The sequence below is a fragment of the Littorina saxatilis genome, linkage group LG2 (genome assembly GCF_037325665.1).
Source record: "Littorina saxatilis isolate snail1 linkage group LG2, US_GU_Lsax_2.0, whole genome shotgun sequence".
NCBI lineage: Eukaryota > Metazoa > Mollusca > Gastropoda > Littorinimorpha > Littorinidae > Littorina > Littorina saxatilis.
This window is the reverse complement of record NC_090246.1, coordinates 103,485,103-103,509,386: the sequence shown is the minus strand read 5'-3', so window position 1 is coordinate 103,509,386 and position 24,284 is coordinate 103,485,103. Positions and strand designations below refer to the sequence as shown.

Genomic DNA, 24,284 nt, shown 5'->3' with positions numbered 1-24,284 from the left:
AAAAGGTGTCCTTTCATGGGAGGTGTCCTCTCATCGGAGGGACCTTACATCGCAGGTACCACTGAATGTTTACCGAAGGAATTTGAACTGTTGAAGAGTTATGAAGTTCTGTGGTTACCACAAAAATGGTCCACGATTGTACTGAAGTAAAAATGGGTTAGGTATGTTGAGGCGGGCATCTGGTCAAAATGGTGTGATATTGATAATGCTTATTGAACAATGCAAAACAATTTAGAGCACAGTGAAATCTGTTATCTCTCAAAGATTCAAAGAGATTCTTTGCTTGTGCTGGTTTTGGTGATCTGTATATATGTGAACACAACATTATTAATTCTGTGTGTGTCAGAGGAGCACTGACTGTTTTATGTTCAAGCCAGCTCACCCTGACTGTACTTTATCCAAATATTTTGATCTCATGATGTACAGAGATTAATTAAGTTTGAACTATTCATTGCAGCTCCGGAAGTGGTCGCGAAGCAGAAGGCTATGCTGGCCTCTGATGTATGGGGTGTTGGAACGCTCACCTTCCTCTTGTAAGTTCCTGGCCACCAGACGTATGTGTGTATCATTATCCCAATTGTATACAGGATGGATGGATAGATGAATGTACCAACAGATCGACATATGGATGGATGGATTGACACATGTATTACAGGCAAAGGATGAATACATGCATTTTTGGATGGATGGATGGATGGATTGAAGGATCAATAGATATTTCAATTCAAGGGATGTGGAGAACAAGATAGAGCAGTACACTGGTGAATATCACAATATGGAAAAGGTTAAGTCAGTAATATAATAAAGACAGCTCTTGTCCCAGACTCTACTGTTCATTTTTGAGAAACTTCCATAAACAAATGCAAAAGATTTTGATGAAAGCCCCAGTGAGATATTTTGATGGTCCACCCTTTGTTGATACAAGTTGATGGGGACCTGCATTTCTGTGCAGGTTGAGTGGGTTGTCCCCCTTCGCAGGAGAGAGCGATGAAGAAACGCTGATCAACGTGGCGTACAGTCGTTACGACGCTGGTGACTTGCTGGATGGTGTGTCTAACGAGGCGCTCAAGTTCCTCTACAAGATCATGAAACTTCTGCCTAGGTCAGTCAGCTGAGGCAACTAGGACAAGGATGAGAGTTGATTATGCTAAAAATCAGACAAATTTGCCTGGGGACTTTTTTCCTCAAATTTTGAACTATAATTTAGATACCAGGAATGATTTGAAAATCATGAAAATCATCAGAAAATAATTTCTTGCAAATCAGGAATTCCTGATTTCTGGATGGGAACTTGCATCAGTGCTACAGAGATTAAAACAGCTTGTAAAGTAATTCTTGAACAAAATCTTGATTGTAAACTTATTGATGTGATGCAGGCCTTTTTTGTGCTAATGGTTCCTTAACTTGATTTCCTATGGCCAGTCATCCTTAGCTGTTTAATATTGACAATAACAATAATGTTCTATCTTGGAATGCTCATGTTTCAGTACTTTGCAAAACAGTTTCAAAAAGGTAGGAAGGGGCGAGATGGGACATCATCACACACTAGTCCAGTGACAATAGCACACATACTTCAACTCTCTCCCACATTTTTTAGGAACCGCCCCAGTGTACAGGACTGCCTGGAACACAAGTGGCTGCAGCTGACAGACTCCATGATGAAGACACGTGAGAACAATCTGTTCCGCAGCAACCGACTGCGGCAGTTTGTGCTGAGCTACGACAGCCGTCGCCAGAGCGAAGAGCACAGGATTCTCTTCGACAGTCTGGTCTTGCCCCCTGAACTGGCAGCCACACTGTCCCCTGATGTCTTGACTGCTGACGTACAAGTAGGTTGGGAAAAGGGGAGAGGCCAAAAGAGACTTAAGTCTAGTTGGGTAGTAAAGAAGAACAGAATATTTGTTTGTTGTTGCGTGAGGGGGCTATTGTTTGGTTGTTGTTGCGTGAGGGGGCTATTGTTTGGTTGTTGCGTGAGGGGGCTATTGTTTGGTGGTTGTTGCGTGAGGGGGCTATTGTTTGGTTGTTGTTGCGTGAGGGGGCTATTGTTTGGTTGTTGTTGCGTGAGGGGGCTATTGTTTGGTTGTTGTTGCGTGAGGGGGCTATTGTTTGGTGGTTGTTGCGTGAGGGGGCTATTGTTTGGTTGTTGTTGCGTGAGGGGGCTATTGTTTGGTTGTTGTTGCGTGAGGGGGCTATTGTTTGGTTGTTGTTGCGTGAGGGGGCTATTGTTTGGTGGTTGTTGCGTGAGGGGGCTATGGTTTGGTGGTTGTTGCGTGAGGGGGCTATTGTTTGGTGGTTGTTGCGTGAGGGGGCTATTGTTTGGTGGTTGTTGCGTGAGGGGGCTATTGTTTGGTGGTTGTTGCGTGAGGGGGCTATGGTTTGGTGGTTGTTGCGTGAGGGGGCTATGGTTTGGTGGTTGTTGCGTGAGGGGGCTATGGTTTGGTGGTTGTTGCGTGAGGGGGCTATGGTTTGGTGGTTGTTGCGTGAGGGGGCTATTGTTTGGTGGTTGTTGCGTGAGGGGGCTGTTGTTTGGTTGTCATTGAGTTTGGTACAGTGGTACCTGTGATGAAAGGACATGTGCACCCTTGGGACCAACCAAAAGTGCCCCTACATTGCAGGTGGCCTTTCCTAACAGTGATATTTTGGTTAAGGTCATAGACAAAGGGACAATGAAATGTGTCCTTTGTTGAGAGGTGTTCTCTCATTAGAGGGGTCACACTGCAGGTACCACTATATTTGGTTACTTGTTTCATTTGTTGCTTCCATCTTCCAACACATCGGGAAAATGTATGTGTGTACTTTTGATGCTCTGTAATGATTCTCTGCTTGGCCTATTCCTCCTTTTTCAGCTTTGTTAAACAGATAACGTTCCTTCTGACAGCCCTTCTAACAGCCCTTCTGACAGCCCTTCTGACAGCCCTTCTAACAGCCCTTCTGACAGCCCTTCTAACGTTCCTTCTAACAGCCCAAAAGCTAGTGTGCGTTGATGCATGAATGTGCTCTTTGTGGATGTGATTCTACATGAGCGAACACTGCTGATTATTAACCCTGTTAGCTTCACTGTGAACAGATGTAACCATTCAGATAAAACTCTGTATCGGTGTTGACTTAATAACTCTGTTGAAGCATATGCTCTGTTTCACCTAATGCTTTATCCTGAACCGCCAAAGCAATGTAAAGCAATGTAAAGCAATGTAACGCATTCTAACCTGTTTGAAACATTTTCTCTATTTTGCTTGATGGCTTTGTTAACTCTCCTTTCTTTGCCAATCAGGTTTTTTTTTCATCTTTTTTTTCTTTCTTTCTGTTTTGTCTTAATGCCGACTAATACTAACCTTGCCTTTTCTTATCATATAAAAGGAAACTACAAAGGACACAGCAAAAGAGACAGAGCTGAAAAAATCTGTCAGTTTCGATGAAGCTAAAGATGCAAAACCAAAAACAGAAGAGTTGTCAGCGGCCAGTGAGCCTGGCAAAGAAGAGGCCGAGGAGGACGTTTTCGAGGAGAGCAAGACTGAACTAACAAAGGAAGCGGCGGAAACAAAGAGAGATGATGCCAGGGATGCCGAGGCAGCAGAAGTAGAGATGACACAGGTAGAGAGCAAAACAGAAATACTGAAAGATGAAAGCAAGACAGAACAGACAACAGATGCAGAACCTGCTCCTGAACAAGCAAAGGCTGATGATTCCAGGGGTGACCTGGTAGCAGTGGAAGAGAAAACCGAAGCACAGGTAGAAAGCAAAACAGAACCAGCAAAGGAAGAAGAACCTGTCACTGAAGAAGTAAAGACTGATGCCAAGGGTGCCCAGGTAGAAGAAACACCTGCAGATACACCTGCAGTAGAGGAAGAGAAGAAAGAAGTAGAACCAGTAACGGAAGAGCCTCTTGCCGAAGAAACAAAGACTGATACCAAGGATGCCCAGGTAGAAGAAACACCTGCAGATACACCTGCAGTAGAGGAAGAGAAGAAAGAAGTAGAACCAGTAACGGAAGAGCCTCTTGCCGAAGAAACAAAGACTGATGCCAAGGGTGCCCAGGTAGAAGAAACACCTGCAGATACACCTGCAGTAGAGGAAGAGAAGAAAGAAGTAGAACCAGTAACGGAAGAGCCTCTTGCCGAAGAAACAAAGACTGATACCAAGGATGCCCAGGTAGAGGAAACACCAACAGAAACACGTGCTGCAGTAGAAGGCGAGAAACAAGAAGTAGAACCACAAAAGGACACAGAAGCCGTTCCAGAAGTAAATGAGGCTGATGAGCCAGAAGCCTCCCACACAGCAGAAGCACAAGCAGAGGCCGCTGCTGGTGAAGAAGAGCAGAAAGAAGCACAGATAGGGGAAGCAGCTGAGCCTGCTGATGAGGATCTCCCGAAGGCTGACCTACCTGAGAAAGGAGATTCGACGAGGCAGGATGAAGAAGTAGAGATCACTTCAGCGGAAGACATCTTCACAGCTGTAAGTGAATCTGAATCTTTTAAAGCAGCCACAGCCATGCTGGAGTCGCTGCGCAGAATGTCATCAGCCAGTGACACTTCCAAAGGATTCCTGGCACAATCTGCCTCAGGAAATGTCTCCATGTCAGAAAGCAGAACAGAAACCAGAGTAACTTCTGAAACCATCACACAGACCACAGTGACGTCAGGAACTGAAACCGAATATGTAGCCATGACAGAGGCTGTAACCGATACCGACGCAATTTCCATGGGTACTGTAGAGGTTGAGGCAAGCACATCAGAAACTACGAGTGAAATGGCTGCACACGGTGAAAGGGTCAAGGACAGTGAAGATGCAGCTGCAGGAGAGGCCACAGAGGCAGAGTGAGAAAGAACACGTCAACCTATGGGATGCTTCTATGTTGACTGGGTACAAAGCACCGCATGAACTCAGTTATTGTTTGATGTGCTGTGCCCTCGGTCCTGCGTGTTTCACAACTGGACTTCACCTTTGATTTTGTTTGTTTGGTGTAGATACATGTTTTCTTTTTTCAACACTATGTGTTCTTGTGTATGGATACTGAAGAATATGTGATGTGGGCTCACACGCTTGATTTACTTGAGAAAGAGGACCAGAGACACTTCTCACTTCATTTCTTACAAGAAAACATTTTACTAAGTGGTTAATTACCTTTCCATGCTTTGATATATCGATCTATGAGGCAAGCTTGGCTGCACATTTGACTGCATCTCAGGATGTAACCAGATACATCTGTGTAAATCACATTCATTTTCATGTTTGCTCAGATGACTTCTCTTTTTTTAGGTGCATTTGCATTTTGAGGCTAATAGATCAGATGGTGGTGTTGTTTTTTAGTTTTTTTTTATCATACATTCCTTATTTATATGAGATCAATCTTAGTCTGCACACAAAAATGGATCAAAACAGAGATTTCAAGTACTTGTAGGATCATGTTAGATACCTGTTTAACCGCCAATGTAACTTTTTTTGTTCAGGTTCTCTAGTTAAAGTGGTCAAATTTGAAATTTTCTTTTAACCATCTTATGCAGTTTTAGGTGTGCTGGGGTTTTTTTCATTTGGTTTTTGTGTGGTGTGAAATATCTATTATTTGTGTGTGCAGTGACATTATTTCTTGTTTCTTCAGGGAAAAGGCCTGTTCAAAGTACACCTTTTTAATGTGTTCTTTGCATTGCAGAAGTCACAGTTTTTGCATTTGTTTCTGTTTTTGTTTGTTTTTAGGGATTAAAAGCACTTATTTAATTAGTTTTCACTGTTTTTAATTTGACTAGAATGCCATATAAATGTCTGATAACCCTCACAAAACAGTTGTAATCAATAGCTATCATTTACCTTACGTCTCACCACTCGTGCACATACTGCTGCATGCAGCATGCATGATCTTTGACTACCAAAATAGCTATCATTTACCTTACGTCTCACCACTCGTCATGCAGCATGAATGATCTTTGACTACCAAAATAGCTGATCTATATCAGAAAGGCAGGAGAATAACATTAATTTTCATTGATATTAACCTTTTCAACTAATGTATGGTGAGAGTAATGACTCTCAGGCTTTCAGATGTGATGAATTGTTACTAAATTGTATTGTACGTATTTGGATTGGACTAAAGTATCATCATATATGTGGTTATATTTTGTTGTTGTTTTTTGTTTTTTGTGCAAAAAAGCAGTTTGAACTGAAATGACTAATGGTACATGTTCATTTTACTCACAAATCTTTTGAGCATACTTAATACATTTCTAACTCTTTAAACTGAAGTTATTAGTAATGAACTGAGGTTGTGGTAATTTTTTTTTAAAAAGTCAGCTGATTTTTTTCTCTATTTTCAGTGAATGATGGAGCAAGCGGGAAGCAGAGCCTGATGTGATGTGTGATGTAAAGCAATGGAGCAAGCCGATGAATCTTTCGTGTTTGCATCGACAATGTTTTTCGACTTCCTGAGCCCTTCTTTGGAATTCTGTTTCATGCCTGCAGCGCTTTCGTCAGATCATATGTATTGTTATGTAGGTTTATTTATGAAACAAAAATTTAGCTTAGTATTGGAAACTAGAGAATAGAATGGGTACAAAACTCCATCAGTGCATGCATTTGATTCACAGATTTTCATTAGGTGTTGTACGTTGTTATGCGCATTTAAAAGAAGTGTAATTACTGCAAGTAATTTACTAGTGACATTGTATAAATTGCAAGCACAGTTTTGTCTTGACATTTATTTTTCTACCCCCATGTAAAAACCTCTTTTGCACTTTGTTTGATTAAGTGTTGTGATGAACAGATAAGACCGTAGACTACAAATGACCTGGCATCAACAGAATATTATACAGTAGTACTACGTTTTGATGTCAAGCCTCTTGTGTTTCCTTTTTTGTGGGTTGTAAGCTGTGTGAATAAATCCTAATTTATTGAAGATATTGCTATCTGTAGTAAAGAACTTCACGCCTTAGCCATTTTGTTGAGGATGGTAATTTGTTGTGGCTATTTGTACAGGGCAGGTTGAAAAGAAAGTGGGAGAGAAGCATTCACATGAAAATGTCTATGTGTGAGGCAACCCCTGTTTGTGGTGTTTGAGTCTGACATACAATCATTTAGTGTCAAGTTTGAGCGTGGTTTTTCAGTTCTCCTAGTTGTACATATAGCTCAGTGATCAACTCCAGAAGATTGGCCAAGACCTGAACTGCTACAGTTGTACTCTGTGATATGCAAGTGTCTGCAGCCTTCTCGCCGCCGGAATGTGCAATAATCTTGCCCCGTTTTTTTAAAACTTGTCCTCATGCTGGTTGTGTATATTTAATTCTTTGTACCAACTGACCTTTGAAAACAAAATCAGCGAATGATGGTATGACTGTCTTATGATGATCGCAAAACGCTGCGCTGAGATGGCACAGCTCGTTTAATTCTTGCGATGATCAAACTACAAAGAAATCTGGTGCTTCGGAAAGATAAAACTACAAAGAAATGTGTTGCTTTTGAAAGATTGCACAAACAGGGAAAAGTGCGTGGTCCATTTTCAGTCCAATAAAGTCTCTTGCCCTTCATAGCTCACCTTTTTTTCTATTCTTAGTCTTTGCAAGCGTGTGTTTGGGTGTCTGATGGAGTGTGTTTGGGTGTCTGATGGAGTGTGTTTGGGTGTCTGATGGAGTGTGTTTGGGTGTCTGATGGAGTGTGTTTGGGTGTCTGATGGAGTGTGTTTGGGTGTCTGATGGAGTAATAATAATAATAATAATAAAGATAGCTTATATAGCGCCGCTTCACAAATTTAACTATGCTCTTAGCACTGTACATCGAGATATAACAATTTCAATAATATAAATACAAAGATGATATTATAATAATACACATTTACAAATATCACTCACGTGCATACATCCTCGTGCACACCACGCGCATACACACTCCCACTCATTAACAAGTGCTTCCATCCCCCTGCCACTGAGATGTTCATATACCCCCCTGTCTGATGGAGTGTGTTTGGGTGTCTGATGGAGTGTGTTTGGGTGTCTGATGGAGTGTGTTTGGGTGTCTGATGGAGTGTGTTTGGGTGTCTGATGGAGTGTGTTTGGGTGTCTGATGGAGTGTGTTTGGGTGTCCGATGGAGTGTGTTTGGGTGTCCGATGGAGTGTGTTTGGGTGTCTGATGGAGTGTGTTTGGGTGTCTGATGGAGTGTGTTTGGGTGTCTGATGGAGTGTGTTTGGGTGTCTGATGGAGTGTGTTTGGGTGTCTGATGGAGTGTGTTTGGGTGTCTGATGGAGTGTGTTTGGGTGTCTGATGGAGTGTGTGCAAATCTCAAAGAAAGTCGTATCATTCACAACTAGTGGTACCTGTGATGAGACGACAACTAGTGGTACCTGTGTTGAGACAACTAGTGGTACCTGTGTTGAGACGACATCTAGTGGTACCTGTGTTGAGACGACAACTAGTGGTACCTGTGATGAGACGACAACTAGTGGTACCTGTTTTGAGACGACAACTAGTGGTACCTGTGATGAGAGGACATCTCCCAAGAGAGGACACCTCTTGTCCCTTTTTTATTAACCAATCATACCTCTAGTGAAAGGCCATCTTGACTTGTGGCTGGTCCCCAGGCTATGTTGTTAACCAATCATACCTCTAGTGAAGGGCCATCTTGACTTGTGGCTGGTCCCCAGGCTATGTTGTTAACCAATCATACCTCTAGTGAAAGGCCATCTTGACTTGTGGCTGGTCCCCAGACTATGTTGTTAACCAATCATACCTCTAGTGAAAGGCCATCTTGACTTGTGGCTGGTCCCCAGGCTATGTTGTTAACCAATCATACCTCTAGTGAAAGGCCATCTTGACTTGTGGCTGGTCCCCAGGCTATGTTGTTAACCAATCATACCTCTAGTGAAAGGCCATCTTGACTTGTGGCTGGTCCCCAGGCTATGTTGTTAACCAATCATACCTCTAGTGAAAGGCCATCTTGACTTGTGGCTGATCCCCGGGCTATGTTGTTAACCAATCATACCTCTAGTGAAAGGCCATCTTGACTTTTGGCTGGTCCCCAGGCTATGTTGTTAACCAATCATACCTCTAGTGAAGGGCCATCTTGACTTGTGGCTGGTCCCCAGGCTATGTTGTTAACCAATCATACTTCTAGTGAAAGGCCATCTTGACTTGTGGCTGGTCCCCAGGCTATGTTTTCACCACAGGTACCACTGTAACTTCACACACAAGCTGCTCACTCCAACCAGACAGAGGCTATGTCTTCACCACAGGTACCGTCTGTAACTTCACACACAAGCTGCTCACTCCAACCAGACAGTAACATCACCAGACGGCAAATTTAAGTGAGTTTAATCCGGCAGAAAACAATATTTAGTTCTCATTACAAATGACCTGGTAAGAAAATGAAAACCAAGGCATTTCGTTCAAAGAGACAGATATTTAGAAAGATAGAAAGATAGATTTTCTCTGTGAAAAAACACACCAAATTTTACCTACGAGCTCACTGCTCTCAACATGCTAACAAAATCTCAATGCAATCATGCGTTTCACAATTCTCCAAATTGTGTATGTTATGCAAGATCTTATCACAGAAAAATCCACCAACTTACATACATTTTACAATCAAAAAGCTAAGCCCCCTCTCCCCTCTTTTGTTTTAAGAAGTGTTATTCTAACAACCATAGGAGGGAAGGAGGAGAACAAGGGGGGGAATCCATTGCAAAGACTACTGAATGCAACTTCACATCATTTACAATTAAACTCCAGCCAACACCCTTACAATTAAAAAAAAAGGTTGTCAAATCCCACAAGCAAAATTTCAAAGCTCAAAGCAATCACCCTCAGCAAGCTTCCTTTGTAATGGAAACGCTGTGAATATCAGTGGTATTCAAACCCCATACAATTTTCTGTTGATCAAATAAGCTGCTAGACAGGTTATGATAGAACTCAATTCTAAAATATACACTACATGTACTCTAAAATCAGCAATTTCATAATCAATCCGAAGCTCTACTACTTATATATACTGCTTAAATTAAGTTGAACAAAAATCTAATGGTAGTCATAAAGTAACAAGTACTTTTGAGCAAGAAGAGGACACAGCCAAAGTTTTGTCTTAACTCCGAGACTGCACAAGCAGAAAACACAAGAACATTATCTTGCTAGCTTCGTTTCCACAGGTCAAGAACATTATCTTGCTAGCTTCGTTTCCACAGGTCAAGAGACAAGATAGGATGAGCAAAACACATCCACGGAACGAACCTGAATAGATAAATAAACTGTGTACACTTATATACTTCATACGTTTCCACGTACATAAAAGAAGTGAGCATACACACGTCACAATAAAGGTTAGACCTTGAATACAGCACTCAGGTGTTGACAACAAAATACACAAGTATATCCTCGGTTGTAAGTTTTGACAGTCACATGCTACAATACCCTGACCACACTCACGCAAGACTCGATAATCGGCCAAATTACCTGTGTGGACGCAACGTTCATACAAACACAACCAATGCATCCCCTCTCACGTCATGTATAAATGCACACAGTTCCATTACAATACAGAATATTTACCAGACAACCTATGTACAGAACTGTCCGCATATAAGCCCCATACCATCCTTCACTTCTTGTGAAGCGTACTTAAGTCTTCAAGATTCATTCTGTTTTCCGTGAAACTGATATAGCATGTCTTGAGCTGGAATACCACTCAACATTTTAAACCAGCAAGTCTACTGACGGCTATTGTGACCTTTACTCATGACCGGAACATAACTCAATGAAATGCATGTAAAGAAAAAGAAACAACAAATTGGTCACAGCAAAAGAGACAGAATTACCAGAGCAACAACAAACAAGTCGCGTAAGGCGAAATTACAACATTTAGTCAAGCTGTCGAACTAACAGAATGAAACTGAACTCACTGCATTTTTACAGCAAGAGCATATACTCGTAGCATCGTCAGTCCACCGCTCGATGCACAGGCAGTGACATTGACAAGAAGAGCGGGGTAGTAGTTGCGCTGAGAAGGATAGCACGCTTTTCTTTATCTCTATTCTTTTTAACTTTCTGAGCGTGTTTTTAATCCAAACATATCACATCTATATGTTTTTGGAATCAGGAACCCACAAGGAATAAGATGAAATTGTTTTTAAATCGATTTTGGAAATTTTATTTTAATAATAATTTTTTATATTTTTAATTTTCAGAGCTTGTTTTTAATCCAAATATAACATATTTATATGTTTTTGGAATCAGAAAATGATAAAGAATAAGATAAACGTAAATTTGGATCGTTTTGAAAATATTGTTTTTTTTTTATACAATTTTCAGATTTTTAATGACCAAAGTCATTAATTAATTTTTATGCCACCAAGCTGAAATGCAATACCGAAGTCCGGCCTTCGTCGAAGATTGCTGGGCGAAAATTTCAATCAATTTGATTGAAAAATGAGGGTGTGACAGTGCCACCTCAACTTTTACAAAAAGCCGGATATGGCGTCATCAAAGGTATTTATCGAAAAAAAGAAAAAAACGTCCGGGGATATCATTCCCAGGAACTCTCATGTCAAATTTCATAAAGATCGGTCCAGTAGTTTGGTCTGAATCGCTCTACACACACACACACACACACCACAACCCTCGTCTCGATTCCCCCCTCTACGTTAAAACATTTAGTCAAAACTTGACTAAATGTGAAAAGAAACACTGAAAACAGTGGTAACTATGGCTACGTTTGGTATCATGCCTAAGGAATGGTGGTGCTTTATGTCACGTAAACTGCAGAAAATACTAAAAATACCTTTCAATAAATCGTACTATGCATCAGGTGTAGCACTTTGCCACTGAAAAGTTGTTACTTTAAATTCAGTAACTGAATGTTTTTGTTCTCACGACCAGGGTGTACGCAGGACAATGCGCTATGTTCATTGACAGACGTACCATTCTTTTGACCTCAGGGAGATCATTACCATTGCTTCCCATTTTGAAAACATGACAAAAATTACTGGTTTTTGGTTGAAAAAGAAAAACTTCACAACTATATGACAGAAAAACGGAGGGACACCAAGTGATAAATTGATGGACTTACTACTCCAGAAAAGTTAACTAAAAAAATGAACTTCAAGTCATTGGTAGCTTTCCACACAACGAAGCGCAAGCAGGTAGAGATGTTGTCCAAAAGATTGAATAGGCAGAGTGGCAAAAATAGTAAAAGCATTATTATCATAGAAGATAACATCAGATTGTACTGTTATAATGGGTACTGTTCAATATGGTGACACGCACAAAACAAGCTGAATGGTTGAACATCATTATCTATATACATATATCAAAATAATATAGCAATAAACATCAAAATTACAAAGTGAAAACTTGACCATAGAGGTTGAAAGCACGCAATACCGCGCACACCCCGACAAAAGTATGCTTTCACATGCACACAGTCATATCCCGTACATAAAACAAGAGCACCAACTAAATTATCTATGCAAACATTTTTTCAAGAAAATAGTGTCCCGAACAGAGTATGAAACATTAAACTGTGTTGTGCACATTATTTTATCTCCTGTTAACAAGTGAGTAGAAGAAAAAGATGACAGATGTCTGTCAAAAGATGCATCTCAGATCCAAAATCAAATCAGAGAAAACAAATCCTATGGCAAAGATTGGTCTTTTGATTTGCATCTGCCCAGATCTCTTCCACACTTTAGTCGTGCCACATACTGCTTTGTGGTGACTGTCATAGAAATAATTTCAACTATGCTTCCATTGGTCTGTAGTCTGACCCTACCTCTGATCCTATCCAATGTGTGGGAAGAAAAGACACGAACAGGACCAAAGGTGTCCAACAGGACCAAGGTGTCCAACAGGACCAAAGGTGTCCCTGCATTGCAGGCGTCCTTCATTGATGGCTATTTTGGCAATAACCCGATTTAACCTCCCGTGAGGTTCACGGCCAGACTGAGTCAAACTTAAACAGTCGCTCTTGTTTCAGTATGCGACGTCACTTCTGCGGGGTCAAGTCAGTATATTTAAGTCTAGTGAATACAATATCAGACCATGATGATTAAAAGATATTGACGCCCTCATGGCAAAGCCATTACGGGTATGTTCTCGCTATATATTAGACCATGATGATAAAAGATATTGACGCCCTTATGGTAAAGCCATTACGGGTATGTTCTCGCTATATATTAGACCATGATGATAAAAGATATTGACGCCCTCATGGCAAAGCCATTACGGGTATGTTCTCGCTATATATTAGGCCATGATGATAAAAGATATTGACGCCCTCATGGCAAAGCCATTACGGGTATGTTATCGCTATATATTACTCACTACCATGATGATAAAAGATATTGACGCCCTCATGGCAAATCCATTACGGGTATGTTCTCGCTATATATTAGACCATGATGATAAAAGATATTGACGCCCTCATGGCAAAGCCATTACGGGTATGTTGTCGCTATATATTACTCACTACCATGATGATAAAAGATATTGACGCCCTCATGGCAAAGCCATTACGGGTATGTTCTCGCTATATATTAGACCATGATGATAAAAGATATTGACGCCCTCATGGCAAAGCCATTACGGGTATGTTCTCGCTATATATTAGGCCATGATGATAAAAGATATTGACGCCCTCATGGCAAAGCCATTACGGGTATGTTATCGCTATATATTACTCACTACCATGATGATAAAAGATATTGACGCCCTCATGGCAAAGCCATTACGGGTATGTTCTCGCTATATATTAGACCATGATGATAAAAGATATTGACGCCCTCATGGCAAAGCCATTACGGGTATGTTCTCGCTATATATTAGGCCATGATGATAAGAGATATTGACGCCCTCATGGCAAAGCCATTACGGGTATGTTATCGCTATATATTACTCACTACCATGATGATAAAAGATATTGACGCCCTCATGGCTAAGCCATTACGGGTATGTTCTCACTATATATTAGACCATGGGACTACATGTGTCCTCTAAAGGGAGGTACATGGCAAGTACACCTGCATTATACAACCTGTAATGGCAAGTACACCTGCATTATACAACCTGTAATGGCAAGTACACCTGCATTATACAACCTGTAATGGCAAGTACACCTGCATTATACAACCTGTAATGGCAAGTACACCTGCATTATACAACCTGTAATGGCAAGTACACCTGCATTATACAACCTGTAATGGCAAGTACACCTGCATTATACAACCTGTAATGGCAAGTACACCTGCATTATACAACCTGTAATAATCTGAGATTGAGCTCTGCTGCAGCTTTCTACATTGAAGGAATAAACTGTTGTGTTCATTTATCATGTCCCCTGCAACTCTCATATCACTGCTAGCTTTGGTCTATTGGATTCTGTCCCCTGCAACTCTCATATCACTGCTAGCTTTGGTCTATTGGATTCAGCGTGGATCTCAGTCACCAATCAATTTACTTAAGCCTGCTGATTCTTGCACTATATAACCTTATCTCTAGATCTGAGCTCTGCCTCATCTCATAAACATTCTGATCATGTAGGTCAACGCAAACATTCTGACATTCCTTCAAAATTCCTCCAAGTGAAATGTGCACAAAAAGCAGCAAAATAAGTCCACTTATAACGAGAGTGACATTATTGTAACACCCATAAATCTAAACCTACTGCTTTGAAAATCATGTTGACCTTTGTAATATACATAATATATTGCAACAGGAAACTATCTGTAGCAACCTTAACAGGAAACCATCTGTAGCAACCTTAACAGGAAACCATCTGTAGCAACCTTAACAGAAGGCAATCAAAAGTCAATTTAACAAAATGCTGAAAAAAGAAAACAAACCCATCCACTCCAGTGGTCACAGAACAATACACACCTTTTTCCATTCATCATCATACATACACCTCTTCTGCATTCAGGCGAAGAAATCAACTTACACGAGAAGAAAATAAACATCACTTTTTACAACAGAGCGATACATCCGAGGCACATACACACACACTCTCTCATAATGCAAACAAGGGGTTGTCTTCCTCGTCCTTTTTCATCTGCCGTGTGTTGCGTGCTGACGCGGGTTGCTGTCCCGTTTGCGCTGAAATCGTGGGCATGGTCTCCGCTGCTGCCGCTCTTTCCTTCAGAAAACTGTCGAACTCTGCAAACACACCAACAATTGCACACCGTGACTCAGTGTGAGCGCTGAAATCCAACAGTTGTCAGATTCTTATCAAATGAAATCCAACAGTTGTCAGATTCTCATCAAATGAAATCCAACAGTTGTCACATTCTCATCAAATGAAATCCAACAGTTGTCAGATTCTTATCAAATGAAATCCAACAGTTGTCAGATTCTCATCAAATGAAATCCAACAGTTGTCAGATTCTTATCAAATGAAATCCAACAGTTGTCAGATTCTCATCAAATGAAATCCAACAGTTGTCACATTCTCATCAAATGAAATCCAACAGTTGTCACATTCTCATCAAATGAAATGTTAAAATATTTTGAGTATGCTCCCCATTTGCCTTAATGAATCATGTGAACATTGAGTCTTGACAGAGGAGACAACTTGAACATTGAGTCTTGACAGAGGAGACAACTTGAACATTGAGTCTTGACAGAGGAGACAACTTGAACATTGAGTCTTGACAGAGGAGACAACTTGAACATTGAGTCTTGACAGAGGAGACAACTTGAACATTGAGTCTTGACAGAGGAGACAACTTGAACATTGAGTCTTGACAGAGGAGACAACTTGAACATTGAGTCTTGACAGAGGAGACAACTAAATAACTTGAACATTGAGTCTTGACAGAGGAGACAACTAAACAACTTGAACATTGAGTCTTGACAGAGGAGACAACTTGAACATTGAGTCTTGACAGAGGAGACAACTTGAACATTGAGTCTTGACAGAGGAGACAACTTGAACATTGAGTCTTGACAGAGGAGACAACTTGAACATTGAGTCTTGACAGAGGAGACAACTAAACAACTTGAACATTGAGTCTTGACAGAGGAGACAACTTGAACATTGAGTCTTGACAGAGGAGACAACTTGAACATTGAGTCTTGACAGAGGAGACAACTTGAACATTGAGTCTTGACAGAGGAGACAACTTGAACATTGAGTCTTGACAGAGGAGACAACTTGAACATTGAGTCTTGACAGAGGAGACAACTAAATAACTTGAACATTGAGTCTTGACAGAGGAGACAACTAAACAACTTGAACATTGAGTCTTGACAGAGGAGACAACTTGAACATTGAGTCTTGACAGAGGAGACAACTTGAACATTGAGTCTTGACAGAGGAGACAACTTGAACATTGAGTCTTGACAGAGGAGACAACTTGAACATTGAGTCTTGACAGAGGAGACAACTAAACAACTTGAACATTGAGTCTTGACAGAGGAGAAAACTTGAACATTGAGTCTTGACAGAGGAGACAACTAAACAACTTGAACATTAAGTCTTGACAGAGGAGACAACTTGAACATTGAGTCTTGACAGAGGAGACAACTTGAACATTGAGTCTTGACAGAGGAGACAACTAAATAACTACTGAGAGTGGCTTTTTGATGAAAGCAGATCTCCCAATTTAGTTCAATTAGTTAATAAATCAATTCAAATTACAGACAAAGGAAGTTAACAACTTACTGAGAGTGGCTTTTTGGTGAAACTAGCTTTCACAATTTTGTTCAATGACTTCTAATCTGATGAAAATAGCAAGTCATTTTTGAAGGCACAATCGGACCTGTTTTGTTAAATTTTACTCACATGCATTGTGCACTAAAGTAAATGTTAACGCAAATCTTCAAAGGTAACATGATCATTGTACTGAATTCTGCACTGACCACAAAACCAATTTAATCATGTACAATGGCAAAACATATCTTAACCTGAACATGGCTAAACAGTAAAGTTTGTGTAACAAAAAAGGAATGAAACACCTATACACAAAGATATTCTTAAAACAAGAAAAGGATTCAACATAAAATTCCCGAAATGGGACTGACTGGAGAAATGGGACAGACTGGAGAAATGGGACCGACTGGAGAGATGGGACTGACTGGAGAGATGGGACTGATTGGAGAAATGGGACTGACTGGAGAAATGGGACTGATTGGAGAAATGAGACTGACTGGAGAAATGGGACTGATTGGAGAAATGGGACTGATTGGAGAAATGGGACTGACTGGAGAAATGGGACTGACTGGAGAAATGGGACTGATTGGAGAAATGGGACTGATTGGAGAAATGGGACTGACTGGAGAAATGGGACTGATTGGAGAGATGGGACTGATTGGAGAAATGGGACTGATTGGAGAAATGGGACTGACTGGAGAAATGGGACTGACTGGAGAAATGGGACTGACTGGAGAAATGGGACTGATTGGAGAGATGGGACTGACTGGAGAAATGGGACTGACTGGAGAAATGGGACTGATTGGAGAAATGGGACTGACTGGAGAAATGGGACTGACTGGAGAAATGGGACTGATTGGAGAAATGGGACTGATTGGAGAGATGGGACTGATTGGAGAAATGGGACTGACTGGAGAAATGGGACTGATTGGAGAGATGGGACTGATTGGAGAGATGGGACTGACTGGAGAAATGGGACTGACTGGAGAAATGGGACTGACTGGAGAAATGGGACTGACTGGAGAAATGGGACTGACTGGAGAAATGGGACTGACTGGAGAGATGGGACTGACAGAAGAAATGGGACTGACTGGAGAAATGGGACTGATTGGAGAAATGGGACTGACTGGAGAAATGGGACTGACTGGAGAAATGGGACTGACTGGAGAAATGGGACTGACTGGAGAAATGGGACTGACTGGAGAAATGGGACTGATTGGAGAAATGGGACTGACTGGAGAGATGGGACTGATTGGAGAAATGGGACTGATTGGAGAAATGGGACTGATTGGAGAAATGGGACTGATTGGAGAGATGGGACTGATTGGAGAAATGGGACTGACTGGAGAAATGGGACTGACTGGAGAAATGGGACTGATTGGAGAGATGGGACTGACTGGAGAGATGGGACTGACTGGAGAAATGGGACCGACTGGAGAAATGGGACTCACTGGAGAAATGGGACTGACTGGAGAAATGGGACTGACTGGAGAAATGGGACTGATTGGAGAAATGGGACCCACTGGAGAAATGGGACTGACTGGAGAAATGGGACTGACTGGAGAAATGGGACTGATTGGAGAAATGGGACTGACTGGAGAAATGGGACCGACTGGAGAAATGGGACCGACTGGAGAAATGGGACTGACTGGAGAAATGGGACTGATTGGAGAAATGGGACTGACTGGAGAAATGGGACTGATTGGAGAAATGGGACTGACTGGAGAAATGGGACTGATTGGAGAAATGGGACCCATTGGAGAAATGAGACCGACTGGAGAAATGGGACTGACTGGAGAAATGGTACTGACTGGAGAAATGGGACTGATTGGAGAGATGGGACTGACAGGAGAAATGGGACTGACTGGAGAGATGGGACTGACTGGAGAAATGGGACCGACTGGAGAAATGGGACTGATTGGAGAGATGGGACTGATTGGAGAAATGGGACTGACTGGAGAAATGGGACTGATTGGAGAAATGGGACTGATTGGAGAAATGGGACTGACTGGAGAAATGGGACTGATTGGAGAGATGGGACTGACTGGAGAAATGGGACTGACTGGAGAAATGGGACTGACTGGAGAAATGGGACTGACTGGAGAAATGGGACTGATTGGAGAAATGGGACTGACTGGAGAAATGGGACTGACTGGAGAAATGGGACTGACTGGAGAAATGGGACTGACTGGAGAAATGAGACTGACTGGAGAAATGGGACTGACTGGAGAAATGGGACTGACTGGAGAAATGGGACTGACTGGAGAAATGAGACCGACTGGAGAAATGAGACTGACTGGAGAAATGGGACTGACTGGAGAAATGGGACCGACTGGAGAAATGGGACTCACTGGAGAAATGGGACTCACTGGAGAAATGGGACTCACTGGAGAAAGGTCATTTAAAACCTCCAAGTCTTGAAGAAGAGAGATATTTTGCAAGCATTTTGTTGCCGGGGCAACCTTCTTTCCCAAGCCCTTTTTGAACAAGGACAAGCAGGTAGATATCAAGACAGACATGAATCCTAGGGTGACTCTTCAATGCCTTTGAATGTCACAAAGCTTCTACTTCCATCATGATTCTGGTCATCTGTGTCCAGTCCTAACTCCAACAGCCCCCACCCTCATTATCTCCCCCCCCCCCCCCCCCCCCCCCCCCTAATCGTTGCATATCCCTAATACCATTTAATAACAAAGAAACAAACAGATAAGAGGGAAGGAAGCAAAGGTGACGTCTCATCTCACACCAAAACAAAACAAAATAGTACTAAACACAGAACAGAGGACTGAAGCACTTGGAAGAAAAACTTCTCAATATTAAAAAGCCTAAATATAAAAGCCCAAATCCTTGTAACAATTCATGCGAACAAACACACCTAGAGGTGGTCAGTTCGAACTAAATTACCTAGACATATAAACACAGGACAAATGACACACTGCAAGGAAACAATTAAAAAAAAATATCCAAAGGACGAGACTTTACCAATCACGAACCCCATGCACATAAACAGACCACAAACTATAAACAAGTTTTCAATCTGCAGAACACAGTCAAACAACAAAAGGTGTGTGTGAATGTACAACACAGTAGACTCGACAGAAAGACTGATTTCAAGCGTCTGAATCGAGAAATGACAAAACCCACAGGAGAGCTACAGTGGAACCCCCCTTTTGATACCCCCCCCCCCCCCAATTTAAGACTTCCTCCCTTTTAAGACCCTGTTTTCTTAGACTTTCTGTTGATAACGTCTGGAGGTCTTAAAAGGGGGTTTCCACTGACCTGTGAAGCACACAGTGAACCCCACAGTGAACCCCACAGTGAACCCCACAGTGAACCCCACAGTGAACCCCACAGTGAACCACAGTGAACCACACAGTGAACCCCACAGTGAAGCACACAGTGAAGCACACAGTGAACCCCACAGTGAAGCACACAGTGAACCCCACAGTGAAGCACACAGTGAACCCCACAGTGAAGCACACAGTGAACCCCACAGTGAACCACACAGTGACCCCACAGTGACCCCACAGTGAACCCCACAGTGAACCCCACAGTGAACCACACAGTGAACCCCACAGTGAACCCCACAGTGAACCCCACAGTGAACCCCACAGTGAACCACACAGTGAACCACACAGTGAACCACACAGTGAACCACACAGTGAACCACACAGTGAAGCCCACAGTGAAGCCCACAGTGAACCACACAGTGAAGCACACAGTGAAGCCCACAGTGAAGCACACAGTGAAGCCCACAGTGAACCCCACAGTGAACCACAGTGAACCCCACAGTGAACCCTACAGTGAAGCACACAGTGAACCCCACAGTGAACCCCACAGTGAACCCCACAGTGAACCCCACAGTGAACCCCACAGTGAAGCACACAGTGAACCACAGTGAACCCCACAGTGAACCACACAGTGAAGCACACAGTGAAGCACACAGTGAACCCCACAGTGAAGCACACAGTGAAGCACACAGTGAAGCACACAGTGAACCACAGTGAAGCACACAGTGAACCCCACAGTGAACCCCACAGTGAACCCCACAGTGAACCCCACAGTGAAGCACACAGTGAACCACAGTGAACCACACAGTGAACCCCACAGTGAACCCCACAGTGAACCCCACAGTGAACCCCACAGTGAAGCACACAGTGAACCCCACAGTGAAGCACACAGTGAAGCACACAGTGAAGCACACAGTGAAGCACACAGTGAACCCCACAGTGAACCCCACAGTGAAGCACACAGTGAACCCCACGGTGAACCACACAGTGAACCCCACAGTGAACCCCACAGTGAACCCCACAGTGAACCCCACAGTGAACCACACAGTGAACCACACAGTGAACCACACAGTGAACCCCACAGTGAACCACACAGTGAAGCCCACAGTGAAGCCCACAGTGAACCACACAGTGAAGCACACAGTGAAGCCCACAGTGAAGCACACAGTGAAGCCCACAGTGAAGCCCACAGTGAACCCCACAGTGAACCCCACAGTGAACCCCACAGTGAAGCACACAGTGAAGCACACAGTGAACCACAGTGAAGCCCACAGTGAACCCCACAGTGAACCCCACAGTGAACCCCACAGTGAACCCCACAGTGAACCCCACAGTGAACCCCACAGTGAACCCCACAGTGAACCACACAGTGAACCACAGTGAAGCACACAGTGAAGCACACAGTGAACCACAGTGAACCCCACAGTGAACCACACAGTGAAGCACACAGTGAACCACAGTGAACCACACAGTGAACCACACAGTGAAGCACACAGTGAAGCACACAGTGAACCCCACAGTGAACCACACAGTGAACCCCACAGTGAACCACACAGTGAACCCCACAGTGAACCCCACAGTGAACCCCACAGTGAAGCACACAGTGAAGCACACAGTGAACCACACAGTGAACCACACAGTGAAGCACACAGTGAAGCACACAGTGAACCCCACAGTGAAGCACACAGTGAACCCCACAGTGAAGCACACAGTGAACCCCACAGTGAAGCACACAGTGAAGCACACAGTGAACCCCACAGTGAACCCCACAGTGAACCACACAGTGAACCCCACAGTGAACCACACAGTGAACCCCACAGTGAACCCCACAGTGAACCCCACAGTGAACCCCACAGTGAACCACACAGTGAACCCCACAGTGAACCCCACAGTGAACCACAGTGAACCCCACAGTGAACCCCACAGTGAACCCCACAGTGAACCCCACAGTGAACCCCACAGTGAACCCCACAGTGAACCCCACAGTGAACCCCACAGTGAACCCCACAGTGAAGCACACAGTGAACCACAGTGAACCCCACAGTGAAGCACACAGTGAAGCACACAGTGAACCCCACAGTGAACCCCACAGTGAAGCACACAGTGAACCCCACAGTGAACCCCACAGTGAACCCCACAGTGAACCCCACAGTGAAGCACACAGTGAAGCACACAGTGAACCACAGTGAAGCACACAGTGAACAACAGTGAAGCACACAGTGAACCCCACAGTGAACCCCACAGTGAAGCACACAGTGAAGCACACAGTGAAGCACACAGTGAACCACAGTGAACCACACAGTGAAGCACACAGTGAACCCCACAGTGAAGCACACAGTGAACCCCACAGTGAAGCACACAGTGAACCCCACAGTGAACCACACAGTGAAGCACACAGTGAAGCACACAGTGAACCACAGTGAAGCACACAGTGAACCCCACAGTGAACCCCACAGTGAACCCCACAGTGAAGCACACAGTGAACCACAGTGAAGCACACAGTGAAGCACACAGTGAACCCCACAGTGAACCCCACAGTGAACACCACAGTGAAGCACACAGTGAACCACAGTGAAGCACACAGTGAACCACACAGTGAACCACACAGTGAAGCACACAGTGAACCCCACAGTGAACCCCACAGTGAAGCACACAGTGAACCCCACAGTGAACCCCACAGTGAACCCCACAGTGAACCACACAGTGAAGCACACAGTGAAGCACACAGTGAAGCACACAGTGAAGCACACAGTGAACCCCACAGTGAACCACACAGTGAAGCACACAGTGAACCACACAGTGAAGCACACAGTGAACCACAGTGAAGCACACAGTGAACCACACAGTGAACCACAGTGAAGCACACAGTGAACCACAGTGAAGCACACAGTGAACCACAGTGAAGCCCACAGTGAACCCCACAGTGAACCACAGTGAAGCCCACAGTGAACCACACAGTGAACCCCACAGTGAAGCACACAGTGAACCACGGTGAAGCACACAGTGAACCACAGTGAAGCACACAGTGAACCCCACAGTGAAGCACACAGTGAAGCACACAGTGAAGCACACAGTGAAGCACACAGCGAAGCACACAGTGAAGCACACAGTGAACCCCACAGTGAAGCTCACAGTGAACCCCACAGTGAACCCCACAGTGAACCACACAGTGAACCCCACAGTGAAGCACACAGTGAACCACACAGTGAACCACACAGTGAACCCCACAGTGAAGCACACAGTGAACCCCACAGTGAACCACACAGTGAAGCACACAGTGAAGCACACAGTGAACCCCACAGTGAACCCCACAGTGAAGCACACAGTGAAGCACACAGTGAACCACACAGTGAAGCACACAGTGAACCACAGTGAAGCACACAGTGAACCCCACAGTGAACCACACAGTGAATCACACAGTGAAGCACAGTGAAGCACACAGTGAACCACACAGTGAACCCCACAGTGAACCACACAGTGAACCCCACAGTGAACCACACAGTGAAGCACACAGTGAAGCACACAGTGAACCACAGTGAAGCACACAGTAAACCCCACAGTGAACCCCACAGTGAAGCACACAGTGAACCCCACAGTGAACCCCACAGTGAAGCACACAGTGAAGCACACAGTGAACCCCACAGTGAACCCCACAATGAACCCCACAGTGAAGCACACAGTGAACCACACAGTGAAGCACACAGTGAAGCACACAGTGAACCCCACAGTGAACCACACAGTGAAGCACACAGTGAACCACACAGTGAAGCACACAGTGAACCACAGTGAAGCACACAGTGAACCACACAGTGAACCACAGTGAAGCACACAGTGAACCACAGTGAAGCACACAGTGAACCACAGTGAAGCACACAGTGAACCACACAGTGAACCACAGTGAAGCACACAGTGAACCACACAGTGAACCACAGTGAAGCACACAGTGAACCACGGTGAAGCACACAGTGAACCACAGTGAAGCACACAGTGAACCACAGTGAAGCACACAGTGAAGCACACAGTGAACCCCACAGTGAAGCACACAGTGAAGCACACAGTGAAGCACACAGTGAAGCACACAGCGAAGCACACAGTGAACCACACAGTGAACCCCACAGTGAACTCCACAGTGAAGCACACAGTGAACCCCACAGTGAAGCACACAGTGAAGCACACAGTGAAGCACACAGTGAACCCCACAGTGAAGCACACAGTGAACCCCACAGTGAAGCACACAGTGAACCCCACAGTGAACCACACAGTGAATCACACAGTGAAGCACAGTGAAGCACACAGTGAAGCACACAGTGAACCCCACAGTGAACCACACAGTGAACCACACAGTGAACCACACAGTGAACCACACAGTGAACCCCACAGTGAAC

At 43.7% G+C, this 24,284-nt stretch overlaps 2 protein-coding genes across 8 annotated transcripts in view; one reads left to right on the top strand and one right to left on the bottom strand.

The window, feature by feature from the left end:
* LOC138960402 (obscurin-like) overlaps nt 1-7,513 on the top strand; it is a 228,546-nt gene extending 221,033 nt beyond the window's left edge. For 3 of the 4 annotated variants that reach the window (XM_070332306.1, XM_070332305.1, XM_070332304.1), the window contains 5 exons: nt 458-533; nt 953-1,102; nt 1,598-1,829; nt 3,358-4,860; nt 6,306-7,513. In XM_070332306.1, coding sequence (XP_070188407.1) covers nt 458-533; nt 953-1,102; nt 1,598-1,829; nt 3,358-4,818 — 1,919 coding nt within the window. In that variant the 3' untranslated portion in view covers nt 4,819-4,860; nt 6,306-7,513. The remainder of the gene's footprint in view (nt 1-457; nt 534-952; nt 1,103-1,597; nt 1,830-3,357; nt 4,861-6,305) is intronic. The other variant, XM_070332307.1, reaches the window with a different exon arrangement.
* A 1,758-nt stretch (nt 7,514-9,271) lies between these two features.
* The window catches only part of LOC138960406 (TOM1-like protein 2), a 70,739-nt gene continuing 55,726 nt past the window's right edge, over nt 9,272-24,284 (bottom strand). For all 4 annotated transcript variants that reach the window (XM_070332314.1, XM_070332316.1, XM_070332317.1 and 1 more), the window contains one exon: nt 9,272-15,114. In XM_070332314.1, the coding sequence (XP_070188415.1) occupies nt 14,969-15,114 (146 nt within the window). In that variant the 3' untranslated portion in view covers nt 9,272-14,968. The remainder of the gene's footprint in view (nt 15,115-24,284) is intronic.